General features: G+C 36.3%; 3 protein-coding genes and 1 non-coding gene across 4 annotated transcripts; 2 read left to right on the top strand and 2 right to left on the bottom strand.

Annotated features, from left to right (window-relative positions):
- Window positions 1–5,956: 5,956 nt before the first annotated feature.
- TRNAR-ACG (transfer RNA arginine (anticodon ACG)) lies at window positions 5,957–6,029 on the top strand. The gene has a single exon. It is a non-coding gene; the product is annotated as a tRNA-Arg (tRNA).
- Window positions 6,030–7,182: 1,153 nt separating this feature from the next.
- On the bottom strand, window positions 7,183–10,167 carry LOC113690953 (GDSL esterase/lipase At4g10955). Its single transcript, XM_027209100.2, has 2 exons — window positions 9,546–10,167; window positions 7,183–8,353 (listed from the first exon to the last, which is right to left on the bottom strand). Exons 1-2 carry the CDS (start codon window positions 9,722–9,724, stop codon window positions 7,381–7,383), a joined length of 1,152 nt encoding a protein of 383 aa, XP_027064901.1. The 5' UTR covers window positions 9,725–10,167; the 3' UTR covers window positions 7,183–7,380.
- Window positions 10,168–11,479: 1,312 nt separating this feature from the next.
- LOC113690842 (uncharacterized) lies at window positions 11,480–12,723 on the top strand. Its single transcript, XM_027208916.2, has 3 exons — window positions 11,480–11,743; window positions 12,095–12,160; window positions 12,261–12,723. Exons 1-3 carry the CDS (start codon window positions 11,575–11,577, stop codon window positions 12,560–12,562), a joined length of 537 nt encoding a protein of 178 aa, XP_027064717.1. The 5' UTR covers window positions 11,480–11,574; the 3' UTR covers window positions 12,563–12,723.
- A 410-nt stretch (window positions 12,724–13,133) lies between these two features.
- LOC113690840 (cytochrome b561 domain-containing protein At4g18260) lies at window positions 13,134–15,913 on the bottom strand. Its single transcript, XM_027208915.2, has 4 exons — window positions 14,820–15,913; window positions 14,513–14,674; window positions 13,806–13,954; window positions 13,134–13,690 (listed from the first exon to the last, which is right to left on the bottom strand). The coding sequence occupies exons 1-4, from the start codon at window positions 14,940–14,942 to the stop codon at window positions 13,381–13,383; spliced, it is 744 nt and encodes a 247-aa protein (XP_027064716.1). The 5' UTR covers window positions 14,943–15,913; the 3' UTR covers window positions 13,134–13,380.
- Window positions 15,914–16,318: the final 405 nt, after the last annotated feature.

The raw sequence follows: 16,318 nt of genomic DNA on the forward strand, positions 1-16,318 counted from the left end.
TGAACAATTCTCAATCCTTGAAGTTGACTATGGACACTATGCATCTAAAGCAGCAACACCTGATATATGCTTTTACTTTTGAGGCAGTCTGAAATTCTGAAAAACTCTGACATGGAAGTTAGATGGAGAGCTAAACCCTATTGAATTGTATCTATCAAAAAAACTAGACTAGTGACTGATGAATATCTAGTCTTCATCTTTGTGTTCCGTTTGCCAGGTACAAGGATTGAACAACCCTGCCTTGAGTTTGTATTTTGTAGGCTCCACATTTTTTCTGCAAGGAGCGAGTATAACTTTCCTGGAATCTGAGCAATCTGGAACCTGGCAAGTATCTAACTGCAACATCAAGGAATTAAAAGGCATCTCTAGTTGAGATCAGAAAGAATGAATACTGAAACTTTACCTTGAGGATTCTGTTTAAAGATCCCAAATCCAAATGATGCTAAGAATGGAGGGAAAGAAACATGGACAATAGCCCTTGATGAACATCTAGTCTAATTTCTACATTCACAATGAAACCTTATCCTCATTAGATTAGGCTTCACATACGGGAGTAACAGGACTGATCAGATGCTATTGTCCATTAGATTGGAATCTTGGGTACTCGTCAGAGGGTATATGCTGGTCAGATGAAACCTTGTTTATGTTCTAGATGGCTTGATGCACAAAACTCCACCAGTATTCTCTGATGGCTTTTCAATCACAATCAACAGGAGAGACAGCCAAAGCCAAAAATACAGATTCTGATGATGTGTCGTTGGAATCCTCCAGGGAAGAAAGTGAATGTGTAGCGTGTACAATGATAGAATGTCTAAATCCTTTTCAAGCTGATAGCAAGTCCATAACAAATATTTGTCCTTGCTGTAGGAGCCGAAGTCTTCCGTATAAGCATTTAAACATCGTTATCATCAGTTAAACTTAATTATCATCTTTAATCTAATTCACATTGATGACTAACCACTCAGCCAGGTTTGTAAGCGATTGATGTCGAACTTTCAGGTTGCGTTGGCATAATGTATCTGATCATGTGAACCAGGTTAGGTTAATTGAAGTTACGGACAAGCATTTGAGACATGATTGTAAAATCAGGTTAACTCAGGTGAGTCCCATGAGGGCTTCATCACCACCCCTAACCTCCCGGAGGGTGAGTTAGCGTATAAGGATTTTTTATGTGCTCAAGTTTCTTGCTTGTTACCAAAACCTAGGAATTAACATGAGTTTGTAACCATGGTCTTGAAATTCGTCCTTGCTTTTGAAGTCCATATGATAGGGCCTCAATGTAGTCGATTGGGGCATCCTTTTGAGATGTGCATACAACATGGTTCGCAATCGCGGGTCGCGGTCGTGTTGCTGTCTCGTTGTTCCACATCCGTTGCGGCATATTGGTTGAATATCAGATGATACGCACATTATAGCAACTGAAATTTTCCAAAAATTTTGAAAAAATTACTAAAATTAGAAAATACAAAAAAAAGGCACAATTTAAAAAAAAATCCGAGTCGATTTCAAGTTGACTCGGATATATCGATAAATATCATGTATCACGGATTCGAATCAATTAATATCGGCCGAGTCAAAGAGAGTCGTCGTGAATATGGTAATATCCGTGATTCAAGAATCGGTATCATACCGATCTCCTCCGTTCTGATTACGACACAGCCGATACCGATATGAATTGGCTGATATTGCGAACCATGGTATACAAGTAAGCCAATATTTTACTTTTCCATCTTTTGGAGTCTCTGTCTGTGTGTGTTTGATGTAACTAGAAGCAGAAAAAGACAATCCTAAATAGTGTGCTGCGTACCCTTAATGTTATTCTAGTCATTGATTAATCATCTTGATGTTTATTTTATACAAATGAATGTCCCTGATTTCAACCTCATAATTGACGAATGTCCAATGATAATTTAACTACTTAATAGTAAGACTAGCGTCCATGTAATTACAAACCTTAGCATATTCCTGATGAATTCACATTCTACAGTGACTCCTAGAGAGCGATAGAGGAAGAGAGAGTCAAGAGAAAGAGATAGGTACTGGTGGGTAGGCAAGGACTCCAATTTACATACCTTAGTGTAGAAGTAGAAAATACATCATTTTCAGCATCTTTTACGTCTGGTTGCTTCTTGTTATATATCCTCAATTTCTCCTTTCCCCTCAACTATATCAACTCCCTCGAGCCCTCATTTCAGGTACTGCTTAGGATTTCCCGATTGTCGAGCAAGGAAAGTGATCAAGGGAGTTGATTTCAAGGTCTAAAACTCCAGCTCTAGCAACAAACATGGGGAAGAAACTAAGTCAAGCTTCAACAAAAATATCTAAGAATGACAAGAAACAACTGAATAGCTTGATCAAGGTTTTGCGGCCCAAAGTTTACATCACGGATTCATCAAACTTCAAGAGGCTTGTCCAAGAGCTGACTGGCAATGGAAATCCAATTCCATCTGTTCCTCCTTCAATCCCGGAACCTGTTATGCAAGTTCCTATCATAGAGGTTGATGATCATAGTTATCAAGAGCGCAGCCTGGATTCATCTGTTGATTCATCAGAAGCCAGCATGCCAACGTCTTTTACTACTGCAATGGAAAGTCCCGAGCTTTGTGTATCAAACACCTTCAATGTGTTTGAAAGTTCATTGGCAAGCCATAAGATGGATTTTTCGGTGTACGGAGATATAGAATCATGGCTTTTGGAGACTGAAAATTCATATTCATACAATTGTGATGTTAGCATTCCCACAATTCAGCAAGAGGGTGGCGCATATGGCTATGATTTCTCCGACCTGATCATCTGATCATACACTTTCATCAGTCTTAATTTTCTGGGACTTTCTGATCACGTCTTCTAGTATTTTCTTGTTGACGTTTGATTTCACCTTTAGGAATAGTGTATATTGTGTTTTCCTGATTTCTAAGCCATCAGTTTGTATTTTGTAGGATTATCCATGTAAATATCTGTAGAAGAGAGGCATAATATATCAAACAAAGGTTGTATATTTGTAGACATTTCTCCTCTATACAAGTTCATATTTACTTCAGATACCTTCAATCCACTGTTCCTGTTAACAGACGAAGATTCCAAACATTGTCCCCTAGTCTCTTCACATTTCCCTTCAAACAGATGAGGTGTGTCTTTAAACAACAGACGTGTTCTTGTTCCAAAAATTATAAACCAACGATTCTTTTCTGCTGGTATTTTATATTCTCTGTTCACATTTACTTTTCTTCTAATCTGATTTTTCTCACTTGCTGACATTGCTCCAGTTTCTTCATCTCATCAGTCTGAATTTTATACGAGGACTAAAGTTCTTTCTTTCAATTTTTTTTTGTGGTGGTTATCAAACTCTTGTGTCCTATTAACCTACATATAGATTGACTAGGTGAAATATCTCGAAGTAAGATTACCATCCAAGCAGAGGCAAAATCTTAAGGGTGTCCAAAGCCCATGAAAGTCGAGAAATAATTGTCCAAAATTGACAAAATGAGCATTTCTTGATGTGAATTATTTACATGGCAAATGTAGATTGCCTTCTGGCAAATACCGACTCAGTACTATAGTAGGACTCCCATACACAAATATCAGCTTGGGCGTAATCGATTCAGACAAGTGATCAATAATTCTATTGATATAAGATCACACCTTATCATTCGCTCTTTTGAATCCTGTGAAACTCTCCTCCTGCTTTGTTGAGCAACTCATGCTGGACGATTTTCAATAAATTTATTAATACAATCTTCTCTGTTATATAAAAAAAAAAAAAAAGAATTAATCTTTCCTACACTGACAGTGTATACACTGTCAGCAGCGTTTGATGAATGACAACTATGTAAAATTTGAATTTGAAATTCAACTTTTGTACGTATATCATGAATTCAACGATGATAGTGTATGCACAGTAAGTGTAAGAAAGATTTACTCAAAAAAAAAAAAGAAAAAGAAAAAAAAAAGATTACAATTTACACCTTATCATTCTTCAAGTATTAATGATCCATCGTTGATTCTGGTCCAAGCGACACATTCTTCACATTTCAAAATCTTCCTACAGATTTCGATCAATGATGACTTGAACAAAGATTTCAAACTTCTCATACCATAGGATAGTGTGTAATAATGGCATACTTCTTGGTGGCTACCAAAGCCTAAACAAATAAACACAAAAATAAGTACGAACCATGATATGAATAGTGGGCCTTAAATAATAAATATTAGTAGTGTTTATTTCCTCTTAACTATGTACAATTGGAAGTAGCAATTCGTTTGCTTACACATGCATGCAGTGTGGATTAAGCGTGTGTGACTGCGTGTTTCCCAGTGATTAGTTGATTCTTTGTTTTGTTTTTAGCCTTGGCGCAGGCTGTAAATTGGCTCATCCCAGGTACCTTTGGATCATCTCCACCAAAAGGATTAAATCCAAGAAAGCCATGTCTTACTCAATTTGTCTTTCATCTCTAACTGATGAGACAAAGCCTGGTTGCTTTGTTTCCTTTCGTTTTTTTTTTTCTTTTTGGGTGTTAATTTTGATGGCTGCTGAAAAACTACAGAAATGAAGCTATAAAAAAAAAATCCCTCCCTTTGTCCCGGGCAGACATGCTCTAACTCTGCAAGAAAGGCATCCTTTAGTTCTGTTTATCTTCACCTTGATATTTTAATAGAATTATCCACGTTTAAGTGTGGAAAAAATTGGAAATGAAGGTACAAAAAGTAATTCTTCATATTGTCTCTGGTGAAGTTGTAGATGAGGGGATCATTATAATTAGGAAGAAAATTTTCATCAAAAAAAAAAAAATGAGGCCATTAGATCTCTTTCTTTAAAGATTTTAACATTTCTCATATGCTGAGATGGTTCATTTTTCTTTTGGGATAGGAGCATAATAATCCATATATATTTTCTGTAATTACAAGGATTCACGTATAGTAACACTTGTAATCCACGAAGAATGGGATTAATACTGGAGCAAATCATCGGGTAGCCGCTAAACCTTTTCAATAGTCAAAATTTGACCACTTGAGTATTAATAGTATGTTTTTGCCCACTGAACTATTATAAATGTGAATCTTGGGCAATTCTGTTTGATTCCAGCATTAATTCTGCTAGATCTGAGGGTTCGCATGATTCAGGAGACGTACTATTAATAGTTAAATCTGACAGAATTAATGATGGAATCAAATGAAATGGTCCAAAATTTACACTTTTTAATAGTTCAGTGGATAAAAAGATATTATTAATAGTTAAATGATTAAAATTCGACTATTCAAAAAGTTTATTGGCTATGTAGGTAATTTAATCATTAATACTACTATGGTACGTTAGACAATCACTTACCGTTGTGAGATTTAACGCAAGATATTTTAATAATATTTTTTAACGTAGTTATAAGCCATGGTTATGAGAGCTGAAAAGTATTAATTGTTTATTAACTTTCACATTCTACATTAAATGATTGCAGCCCTCCAAAACTAATTGTCCTTATATGTGTGTCCGGTTTAGAAGGAACTCCCACTTTCTTGTTATCGCGATGTCTATCTCTATCTTAATCCGATGCCTATGTTCATTTGTTGTTTCTCTTGTCAAGATAAACAATACATAACTCATTTTCATCTTAATATAATCACGAGCAGTACCAAAATGATTTAATCCTCTAGTTTTGCTCATAATAGCATTTAATTATAAGAGTGAATTTTTTTATGTACTATCAATGTATACGTTAACTATACTGATGGATCTAAATATAACAAAAAGTAATTTTTCAATACAACAATTTGTGTGTATTTTTTTAAAGTATTTTACCAATAACGATGTGGTATGGTAGAGAAAAAAATAATTTACAACTTGTATGTGGTAACATGTACTTGTATTATTATTATTCTCCTCAAAAAGAATTTAAAATAGGTAGTGATATTGTTTGGTCCTTTATTTATATTTAAATAGCTTGAGTGGCACTGGACATTATAGGACTCCATGGCCCAATGGATAAGGCGCTGGTCTACGGAACCAGAGATTCTGGGTTCGATCCCCAGTGGAGTCGTTTTGCCGCAAGTCATTTTCTCTCCCCGGTTCTCTATTTTTTCTTCTCCGTCTCCAGCCAATATTTTTGAACTTTGAACAATTAATTTCTTCCGAAAGGACCCAAACAATAAAGACTTTGAACATAAATAATTACAATTTTGCGTTCAACACTCCTTGAAGTTGGATTAAGGTGAGTTTCAATTTCTTCCAAAATATATAAAAACATGGAGCCATGAATAGTTACTAATTTCTGTTCAACACCTTTTGATGCTGGATTAAGACAAGTTTGACCACCAAGCATTTGATGCTAAAATTTGCTTTCTTGCCAGGGCTTTCAGTTCTTTCACAATCCCACTTCACTTTCTTTTTTCCCCAGCAGAGACCAAGATACTGGTCTCTTGTCTTACATTCTTTTATATTCTATTCTCTGCAGCAATGTCTTGACTCTCAAGGGTTGACTGTCCAGTGTTCCAATGCCAATAATATAGCCAATTCTTAACATCTTCTAACTCAAAAACAGAAGATGAGATGACATGTTGTTATACATAAGAAAACAATACATAAGAAAACATAGCATGGAACACATTCTTGTATACGATACTGAAATTTTCAGAGGATGAATAGTAATAGTGGACCAAGTACCTGGTACTTCTAGTTTCAAGAACATAACATTGCCAAGCAAAAAGTCATCATAACAATTCTTCCATTAATTCTTTTTTCATTCATTGATAAATTGCTAGTTCTTGAATTAAGCACCAAATGCAGGATGCAAAGTTATAGTTTCACTCATTGGAAACAAAGAATATTTAGAGTTTGTGCTCGACAGCCACAATAATAGCTTGTAAGTAGAGATGATGAAGTAGGTAAAAATTACGTGTATTGCTACTGTGTACTAGGCAAATATGGCAACAGACATCATTGTGCAACTTGCGTGGTGTTTTCTGTGTACGGGTCTCATGTTCCAACACATCTCTACCACTGCATTTACAACAGATCATTGCCCAAAGCATATAACAAGCACATTTTCCTCTAATAATACTCCATTATAATGACTGAAAGCTTATTGAAGGAAAGCTTGATCTGTCATTGGCGTCATTAGCTGAAAATAAAAGCTTGAACTCTTCTTTTACACTTGCAATATAACAATGTAATTGAAACATGAAAACTAAAGGTGGCAATCAATGATCTGTGGTTGTTTCTCTATGGAGCATGTATTAAATGACAGAAAAAGATTGAAGCAATCTCAGGATGAAAGCGAATTTGGTAGATCTTTCCTACCAACACCCAATCAAATGTATATGGAGGAAAGGAATAATGGTTTGAAAATGAGTTATTAAGCAACACATCTATAGCAGCCAGCTGCTCTGCCATTACTGAAGCTTGCCTTGTGTTTGTTGAGGAGGGCCGCTGTATAACGATTTCAGCTGTCTACTTATCAGCTTGCTATGCTGGACAGCCATTTGCATTTCCAAGTCATCAGACCACCACTGCTCCAATCCATGTGCCTCAAGAAACTTTTGGTTGCCCTTTGACATCACAAAAAGTTTGGCAGCAAAATTTCCACTGCAAGGCCTGGTGTTTTCCTTTTCAGTCTGGCTGTTTTCTGCTCCATCTGGGTCAGTATAATAGCAACAAATGTAGTCACTGTTATTGACATACAAATGTGGCACCCATTGCTTCATTCCTGCGATTATCGAGGTTGCAGCTGGATCAGTGCTGCCTTGATTTTCACTGTTTAAAGGAAGCATCGACTTTACCCTCTTCCAAACAAATCCAGCTTTTTCCCCAATGTTTCTAAAGCTCATAGCTAATGAAACTGATGGTGGATTAAACAGATGAGCTTCCACGTATATTCCTTCTTTAGCTAATGCTTTTCCCACTTGAAGTGCAAAACCAGCACCTAAGGAATGACCTGCAATACATATGCTGCTACTTCCATATTTCTCAGCAACAGATTTTAATGCCTTCATAGCTCCATGGAATCTAACAGATCCTTTTAAACTTTCCCAAGCTAGGAAACGGAGATCGTCCTCAATATCCCGTCTAATTGTTGGACTTTTCAGAAGTGTTCCTCTCAGTGCTAGAACAGCTCTTGGAGCACCACTAGGTCTCATGAGTACAAAATCAGCCAAAGCAGCAGATCGATCCCATTCAAGTATTCCACCATATATGGATCCATCTCTTTCATCTACTAAGGTCTGGACCAGCTTGTACTTAAAGGGTATCCACCATTTTGGAGCAAGAGCATTTTCTGGGGTCCTCTTTTCCTGTCTATCAAGTTCAAGCAAGTACACAGCTTGTATAAAGCAGGCAATGACTGTTCTCTTGTAATTACCATCTTTCCTGCATATTCAATTTACTGAGAATGTCAAACGTGAATTTCTAGTTTTATGGCATTTACATTTTCCTATATGAAATGACAGTTAGATGCATAAACGGGCGATAAAATTATCTATCAACCATTCCAAGAAGGAATAGTGCATCCTATTAAAGAAAAAACATCACATTTTCTATTAAAAAATGAAAATCTGGAGGCCTTAGTCACCTTCCAGCTCAAAGATCTGAAGACTGCCCAAAGTTTGGTATCTATGGGGTAAACCTAATTGACAAGCGTCCCTTCAACTCACGGGTATCTCTTTATAAGGACAAGAGGCATGTCATAGTAATGTATCACGTTGTTAACTGACATACAAGAGAATTGGAAAAAATGCCATTGCTTAAGACATTCCAAACAGATGGTTTACTTCAGGAAACAAGTCCCCTATGATCAAGAGAACCCAAAGTCCAGTGACAATAAATTTCTTGGGAGAATAATTATGCTTACCACCTTAATTCTCACAAGCAACCTTTTCATTAAGGAAGCCAAGGAGACAAAGTTTAGAAAATTATTGAAAAAAAAAAAACAAATGCCTATCAAAGAACCATATCTCAAGTGTACCATTTGACAAACCAGATGTTGTCAAAGGAGTTTATGAACCTAGCTGAAATCTTTTTTCGTTTTTTCCTCTTTTGATCATAGTTGAAACGAAACTTATGGGTTTTGTGATACTAAGATTATACTACACACGTAATCAAGTTGAAGAGTCAGTATACAGAGTTTCAAGAAAGGAATAAACTAGCCATCACCAAAGAACTACAAATATTGTTTCCAAACATGTTGAACCAAAAATGTGGCCTTGAATATGTCGTATCCTCACTCTTTCGAACCTATATATGGGCCATTCAAATGCCAGTAACCACAGAGAATCAAATTGCCTGTAAATACAAAGAACTCAAAAGCCACAATTGTATATAATTCTCCTCATATTACCAAGTGTATGTTCGCGTCTTTGATAATGTACGTCCCACAATTCTAGCAGATCAGAATTACATAAATCAAAATCCTGCAGACTCTAGATCAAACCAAAACCAATCTCAACCAAAAAAAAGGACAAAATCTTCAGAAAGTAAGTGGTGACTGTAATAAATTTCACAAACCCACAAAGGAAAATGAAAGATCCGAGTAAATGTGCTGAAAAAGTTTTGAGGCACTAACCAACTGGAACTGATGAGGTCCCTCCAGTTTGGTGAAGAAACATTTCTAGGTCCAGAGACATGAAAAGCATAAGGATGATGACCCTCTTCTTTATTCTCCATCAAAACTACTTTCTCTCCTCCCTCACTACCACCACCACCTGTACTCTTCAAAATCTCGTCTTCCCCCAACTGTGCCATCACCAAAGTTCAAATCTTTATATATTCACTCCACAAAAACCCCACAGAAAAGAACAATTCCCACAACCAGAACCCACTATTTTCTGCTTTTATTCTTATTCTTCTTGCTTTAACTTTTCTCTGAGTTTTTCTTTCTGTATCACCCCACCTAAGGATTTCTATCTATTTTTTCAGTGACCCCAGAAAAATAAAGTGAGAAAAGAGTGGGCAGAAGTGACGGGATGATAGGAAAGTTGGCTTTTTTGACAACGGGGAATTGGATTCTAAGGAATTAATGAGGATTTAAGATGCAGGTTAGTGTAGTAATGGCGTTGAGGAGTGATGATTAATTATGAGAGAGGCATATGGGGAAAAAAAAGGTCAAAAACAACGCCTGAGAAGAAAACGGAACTCCAACGGTCATATTCCTTTTGGGATGTTGCTGGCAATAGGCAAGTTGCATTGTGTCCACGCGGTCTTTTGCTTCGTATAGTATCCCAGTACATTTCCCATACGCAGGTGGCATCTGGGATTTACGTTGGATTTCTTAATGATTTATGCCTTCTCCTAAAATTTTAAAAAAAAAAGGGAAAAAAACAAAGGAAATAGATTAGGAGTATATTTTTGAAGTTTTTCCCAAAAAAAAAAAAAAAACATAGTTCCATGTTTTTGGAAAAATTGGAGGAAGAAGAAAATGGATGAGAGGTTAGTTTTTAGAAACAGACAGACTGATCTCTATTATTAAATGGGTTGAGGATCCTTGTGTTTGGTTTTTTATTAGAGTGGGATTTAGATTAAGATTTAAATTTTGCCCTATAATTTGTGTTTAGTTATTATGCAGTTTCAATAAAAATTCAAGCATATGCATAACCAATATTAAAATGCCATTCCAATTTTGACCCAAAAAAAAAAACACAACCATTAACCATTAACAATTATCTAATTAATGGGAGTTGTTAAATGTGTTTTTTTTTTTTTTTGAGGACATTCCATTGTGACTATTTTTCAATGTAACATGTACAATATTCTACTCAAATTCAAAATACAAAAAATAAAAAGAGCATGACATTATGAGATAATCAAATGGTGAAGGAATCAAAATTTTTGAATTCATTTTCTCTTCTTTCTCTGTATTTTTTAAAATCTCACCATGTTCCTACTAAAAAAGGGGGAAAAAATGAGGCAAAAATGTCAATGTCTGAGTAGCATGAAATGTTTATCAAGCAATGTATGTCAACGAAATTTGCAAATTCAAGAAAATCTATGTTATGAGTGTCCTACAATCACTAGCAATTATGTACAAAATATTGAACACAATTAAATTCTATTAATTTTAATCTACTAGCTTGAATTGACATCCGATCAATTTGTGACTCCTTTTTTGTGAAAAAAAGAAGAGAGAAAGAGAAAAGAAAATTACCCTTTTTTCCTCGTTGGAAAAAATGAGAGATAAAAACAAAACACAAAAAACCAAAGGGCATAAAAAGAATATGAAGTTTAATTAGTATTAGTTTTTCTTTTCTACCTCTAGAATTAGGAAAAATCAGGCACGAAGCATTTCAACAGATTGCCGAAATAGTCCAAGAGAAAACGTGGACCCATCAGTAAAACTATCAACACGCTTTCGATATCACTTGTGCTCTGCTCTTTTTTTCCAGCAAGCGACTTGTGTTCTGCCCTGTCCACCCCCAGACACCGGAAGAGTCAACTGGGGCCCGAACGAAATATTTGTGGAGCAGCTATTTCCAACTGCATTTTAAATTGAGGCACCAAAAAATTGGCGAACTTTCTTGAGAAACTTGAGGCAAAAACGATGGCAACTCAAATAACCTTCCAAAATCATCCTCAAGAAGAAGGCTTCCATTTCTTCCATGGCTTTAAACTTCAGCACTGTTCCTTTATACCAAAAACCCAATTCAATTATTGTTCCAAAATATAAGCCCTTTTTATGTTCATCTCCTTCACCTTCTTCTGCCATAGCTGCTGTATCTGAGAAAACAGGTGGTGGAGTTGCAGAGGAGGACCGTCCTGCTGTTTCTGGTACACTCTGTTGTTCTTGAATGTTTTTTCTTTACATTTCTTTCAACTAATCTAAATGAACTAGGAAATATGTCCATCTCATGACCGCAATTTTCTTGTTTCTTGGCAATTTTGCTGCCACTTTGAAGTAAGCCAGTTGTTATATTTTGCGTGTGTGTGTGTGTGTGTTTTCTTTCTTTCTTTTATTAAGAAGCCTCTTCATTATTTTGACTGGGAAATGTTGCTTCCTGATTAACGAGCCTGAGCTGCTGCATATTCCAGTCCATTTTTGTTACAAAAGAAAGCTCTAGTTTTTGTTTAACTATTGATTGACATAGTTTAGCTGACTGATTACTTCCACTTTTCTCAAAGGGTCCTCTTCTACTCGGATGCAACTGGATCTCTTGGAGCAACTCACTGGTGGCTCACCCGTTGATGGTACTTCAACTCAAATTACAATCTCAACTCCAGAAACATGAACATAGATTATTGAATACTACTACATTACATTTTATATCTGTAACGACATTTGCTGTAGGTTATGAGAGTGATGGGAGCTCCCCTGGACTAACAATTCGGGATCAGCTTGCTAATTTGGTTGGAGAGAGAGATGACGATTTTATCGTTCCACTTGGAAAAAATCTGAAAAAGGTTAGCCCAAAGTTCTTAACTATTTCACAGAAGAGGAACATCAAAAGACAGGCTTACCTGGATGAAGTATCTCAGAGGAATGATTCAGTTTTCTTTGCTACAATTGGAGCATTTGTAATCCTTCCACCTGTTATTATCTTAGGAATTGCTGTAGCAACTGGCTATGTCCAGCTTTTCCATGACATATAAATGTATGGTATGTTGAAAAATCACTCTCAACACTAGCATGATGAAGTAGGCAATGCTGCAAAATGTTCTGAAAGATCTTCTGTTATAATTGGCATTCACCAAAACAGTTGCGTCCTTATTCTAAACCTCTACAAGAATAGATGATTGTCTTTACACGTGAATCTTTGGCATCTTACATCTTCATGGCTCAATTGTCTACGTGTACTTAAATATATGGCTTATCCAGATTGTAATTGCATATGAGTACAATATGAAAAGAATATTTGTGTTGTTGCACCATTTTTTAATCGTAGCAATATCTAAAACTGATTGGCACTTGGTTCGTCCTGATCTTTTTCCTTCCTTCCTCTGTTTCTTCCTTTGTAATTATAGTTTCCATAAAGGTCTGAACTTGGTTTTTAGGGTGATAATGTGCTGGTGCATATAAGTTCTCGTGTAAGATGCTTGTCTTGATTGTTAAGTTGTTTGCCAAAAGCATCGAATCGCATAGCTGCGATTACTTGGCATCTTACGTCAGTCTGCTGTGTAATCCACTGGTCATCTAAGATTGAATGTGCTATAGTAATCTAACTACACTCAAACATCAAACTGTTCCTTGTTTTGCAACCGAAGTGTACATGTTTGTGGGAAATACATGATATTGGAAGTCTGGCCGCATAAACTGAGGGAGCAAATGACGCCTTAGATGTATAAAGTGCAAACCAACGAATACTCCGCTTTTCTAGCGGCGTCAAGCTATCACACTGGAGTTCAAAATGAAGAATGGTTAGAAAGAAATCCCATGTCAGTAGAAGTAAGCTTTTTCCTAGATTCTTCTGTCAACAAGGCTCTTCTGCTGTTTCCTTCTGCTTATGTGTTGGTGAAATCTCTTGTTCGGTAGGTTGTACAGGCTCATTGCCTAAAATTACTCCCTGTTTCTGAATGTACTCCCATTTTTCTTGGAAAAGATAGAGTAAGGCGATAATACAGATTTCCGCTGTGAAAAGAATGGTCCAGATTCGTGCACTTCTTGAAGTTTTCTTACCATAAGCTTGTAAACCAGTGTATATATTGATGATTCCCAGCACAGAAACTGCAGTCCCTAGTAACCAGTGAACAAAAAACCATCCACTCCTTGCGTTGCTGCCTCTGAAAAAAAACATGGTAAATGCACTCAGAAACTAAATGTCCCTAATCAATTGCATCTCTGAAAATTAAAAAAATATATGTATAATTTCTATGGTGGACATATCACATGCTTTACCTATGTGGTCGTATTATACCAACCAACATTTGCAGCCAGACAAGACCGTAAAGCGCTAATCCCAACCTTTGATGATCATTGTTGAAAGCGTTCTCAAAGTTTATAAAGGACATTATTGCTCCAGCTGTCAAAAGGAGAACTGACAGTATCTGCAGAACAGAAATATTATCTGTTAGATGATGATGAAGGATAGCTTGTAATTCATACCATTGTATGAATAACCTGGGTCTATTGATCTGGAACAACATAAACATGCTAACGTTTTATGTTAATCAGGAAATTCCTGAACTTAGCGTATTAACTGTGTGCAATGTATACGTGTGTATTACAGCTTATGCCAATTAAGAAACCTAAAAAGTTCTTTATGGCTTTTAAACAACAGAATTTTCATAATTGCCTTTTCTTCGTCTCCAAGTATCCATTATGAATAACAAAAAACATCTTTCCGGATTAAGAAATATGAACTAAGTAATTATTATCAACAGACGGTGGGTAAGATTAATTATTTGCAACATGGGAATCATTACTCCTTTTTCTTGAACCATCATGAACCAAGAAAATCAATCTCACCAAGAAAATTTTCTAGCAGACAATGTTTAACATAATTATAGTTGTCATGCAATTATCTGGAGGATAGCAGTTAATATTGAAGTGAAGAATGGCAATCAAAAGTTAACTGTAACTGAAAACAACCAACTTTGACTTGCCTGTAAAACACCATGAATGTAGAGTAAGATTTTTAGCCGTCTTCCACATTCCTCTCTGTTTGACTTCCTCATTACAAGTATTCCAACAGGCACCAAGAAACCCATGGAAGCCCATAACAGAAATCCGTGGATCGCAATCTCAGATGATAGTTTAGCAGTCATCTAATTGATAAGGAAAAGTTTTACCGTAAATTTCTTCAAAAAAGGATTACTTTATACATGAATTCCTTATCGAAATGATCTAAATATTAATGAATCCAAACCTAGAATTAGAACACCTGATATGCCATGCATGAAAATGAATTACCTGTGTTTTGTTTTTGCCGCTTGAATGAGTATTGCCTGTTTTTATATGGACGATAGACGAGCACACAACTAATGGAAGTTGAGTAAGAACAGCCAGGGGCAAGCTCCTCTGCTTGTAAAGCATGATCAAACCCTTCAAGGACCAATACTGCTTGTCTTGTGTTTTGAGGCTTCAAATTACCAGTAAAAGCTGCAATTTAATTTTGACTCTTGAATTATAGAGAGAGCAGCGGCCACAGAACTTGTTCTCTTAAATACATATATTCTCCTAGGCAGGCTCAACTACATTGCTTTTTCCACCACTGCAATGCCCATCTTTATGACAACTAGTTTATTTGCTGTTGTATAGAGAACATTAGGGGAAGTTGAGCATTAATCTTCTCGGAGGAGCATCTCCTCTTTCTGTCTAAAGAAGCTAAAGCTGGACCTCTGTGAATCAACTATTTTATGCACATTCCTTTTGAAATCCACCGGCAAGACTTTTTATAGCCAAAGAAGCAAGAAATGGTTGTTTGGACATTGGCTGTTGTTTCAACCTGGTGGGACCACTTTAACAGGCTTTTTCATTTGATGGGAAGAATATTTGATTACAAAGTAGAAGAATGTCAGTAGTATGTCAAAACTGAAAAGAAGATGACTCAGTAGTCGACAGAAAGTAATACAAAATATTATCCTTTACGAGTCCAACGTCCAGAGATCACTACAGAAGGTGTTAAACTTTTGTCTTCCTTAATGCTCGAACAGACTGGGGATGTGTATACCATCCCTTTGTGGGATTTTAGCCTCTGCTGGAATGAACGCTACTTTTGACCAAATATCTTCCAATTAGACAGACAACTTTTCTTGAAAATCAACACGTCTTCATAAACTTGCTCCCGGTTTCTGATTTGCATCCTATTTTATGTTCTTTTCTTGAAGTTCTGTTGTGGAAGTCGATAATGTGGAGAGGCTTTATGGCATAATCAGGCATAATTGTTGATGTAGTACAGATTAGATTGTTTCTGCTGTACTTTAAATCAGTGGCATAATATGATTACTTCCGAGGCATCTCGCAGTTCAAAGACACCAGCAAATAAGCTAATCTAAAGTTCTGTACTTAAATCATTATAACCACCATAATGGATAACTATAGAGGTATTTAAGTTAGATTTTCAGCTCATAAAATAGGTAAGAAGTACCATCTTAGAATCATTATGTGGTTCTTACAACTTTGCATATCATGTATTCGTAATCAACTGATCAGGTTACTGAAATTGATTTGACACAGCACCCCCTCTTGAAAAGGTACGTGGCCCGGAAAAGCTATGGCTACTACAGCACAGAGAGCATGAAGAGAATGGTTGAGCATGATAATTTAGCTCTTTGCAACTTTTTTCTTGGGGGGGGGGGACCTCCATTATCAAGCACTGGATTTGATTCTTGGATGCCATGATAACAATTTGGAGCCTACGTTGTTGATGCATCTGTTTGCCTTTATGTTTCACGTGGTCCAGATCCAAC

The sequence above is a fragment of the Coffea arabica genome, chromosome 5c (genome assembly GCF_036785885.1).
Source record: "Coffea arabica cultivar ET-39 chromosome 5c, Coffea Arabica ET-39 HiFi, whole genome shotgun sequence".
Classification (NCBI taxonomy): domain Eukaryota; kingdom Viridiplantae; phylum Streptophyta; class Magnoliopsida; order Gentianales; family Rubiaceae; genus Coffea; species Coffea arabica.

What these genes read in the sequence shown, in the direction of transcription:
- LOC113690953 (XM_027209100.2), bottom strand. Translation starts at nt 9,724, where the DNA reads ATGGCACAGTTGGGGGAAGACGAGATTTTGAAGAGTACAGGTGGTGGT. An exon ending in GACCTCATCAGTTCCAGTTG is followed by an intron (nt 8,354 to 9,545) that starts GTTAGTGCCTCA and finishes TTGAATATGCAG; the next exon opens with GAAAGATGGTAATTACAAGA.
- LOC113690842 (XM_027208916.2), top strand. Translation starts at nt 11,575, where the DNA reads ATGGCTTTAAACTTCAGCACTGTTCCTTTATACCAAAAACCCAATTCA. An exon ending in GGACCGTCCTGCTGTTTCTG is followed by an intron (nt 11,744 to 12,094) that starts GTACACTCTGTT and finishes CTTTTCTCAAAG; the next exon opens with GGTCCTCTTCTACTCGGATG. An exon ending in TGGTGGCTCACCCGTTGATG is followed by an intron (nt 12,161 to 12,260) that starts GTACTTCAACTC and finishes CATTTGCTGTAG; the next exon opens with GTTATGAGAGTGATGGGAGC.
- LOC113690840 (XM_027208915.2), bottom strand. Translation starts at nt 14,942, where the DNA reads ATGCTTTACAAGCAGAGGAGCTTGCCCCTGGCTGTTCTTACTCAACTT. An exon ending in GCGGCAAAAACAAAACACAG is followed by an intron (nt 14,675 to 14,819) that starts GTAATTCATTTT and finishes CTTATCAATTAG; the next exon opens with ATGACTGCTAAACTATCATC. An exon ending in ACATTCATGGTGTTTTACAG is followed by an intron (nt 13,955 to 14,512) that starts GCAAGTCAAAGT and finishes TCTGTTCTGCAG; the next exon opens with ATACTGTCAGTTCTCCTTTT.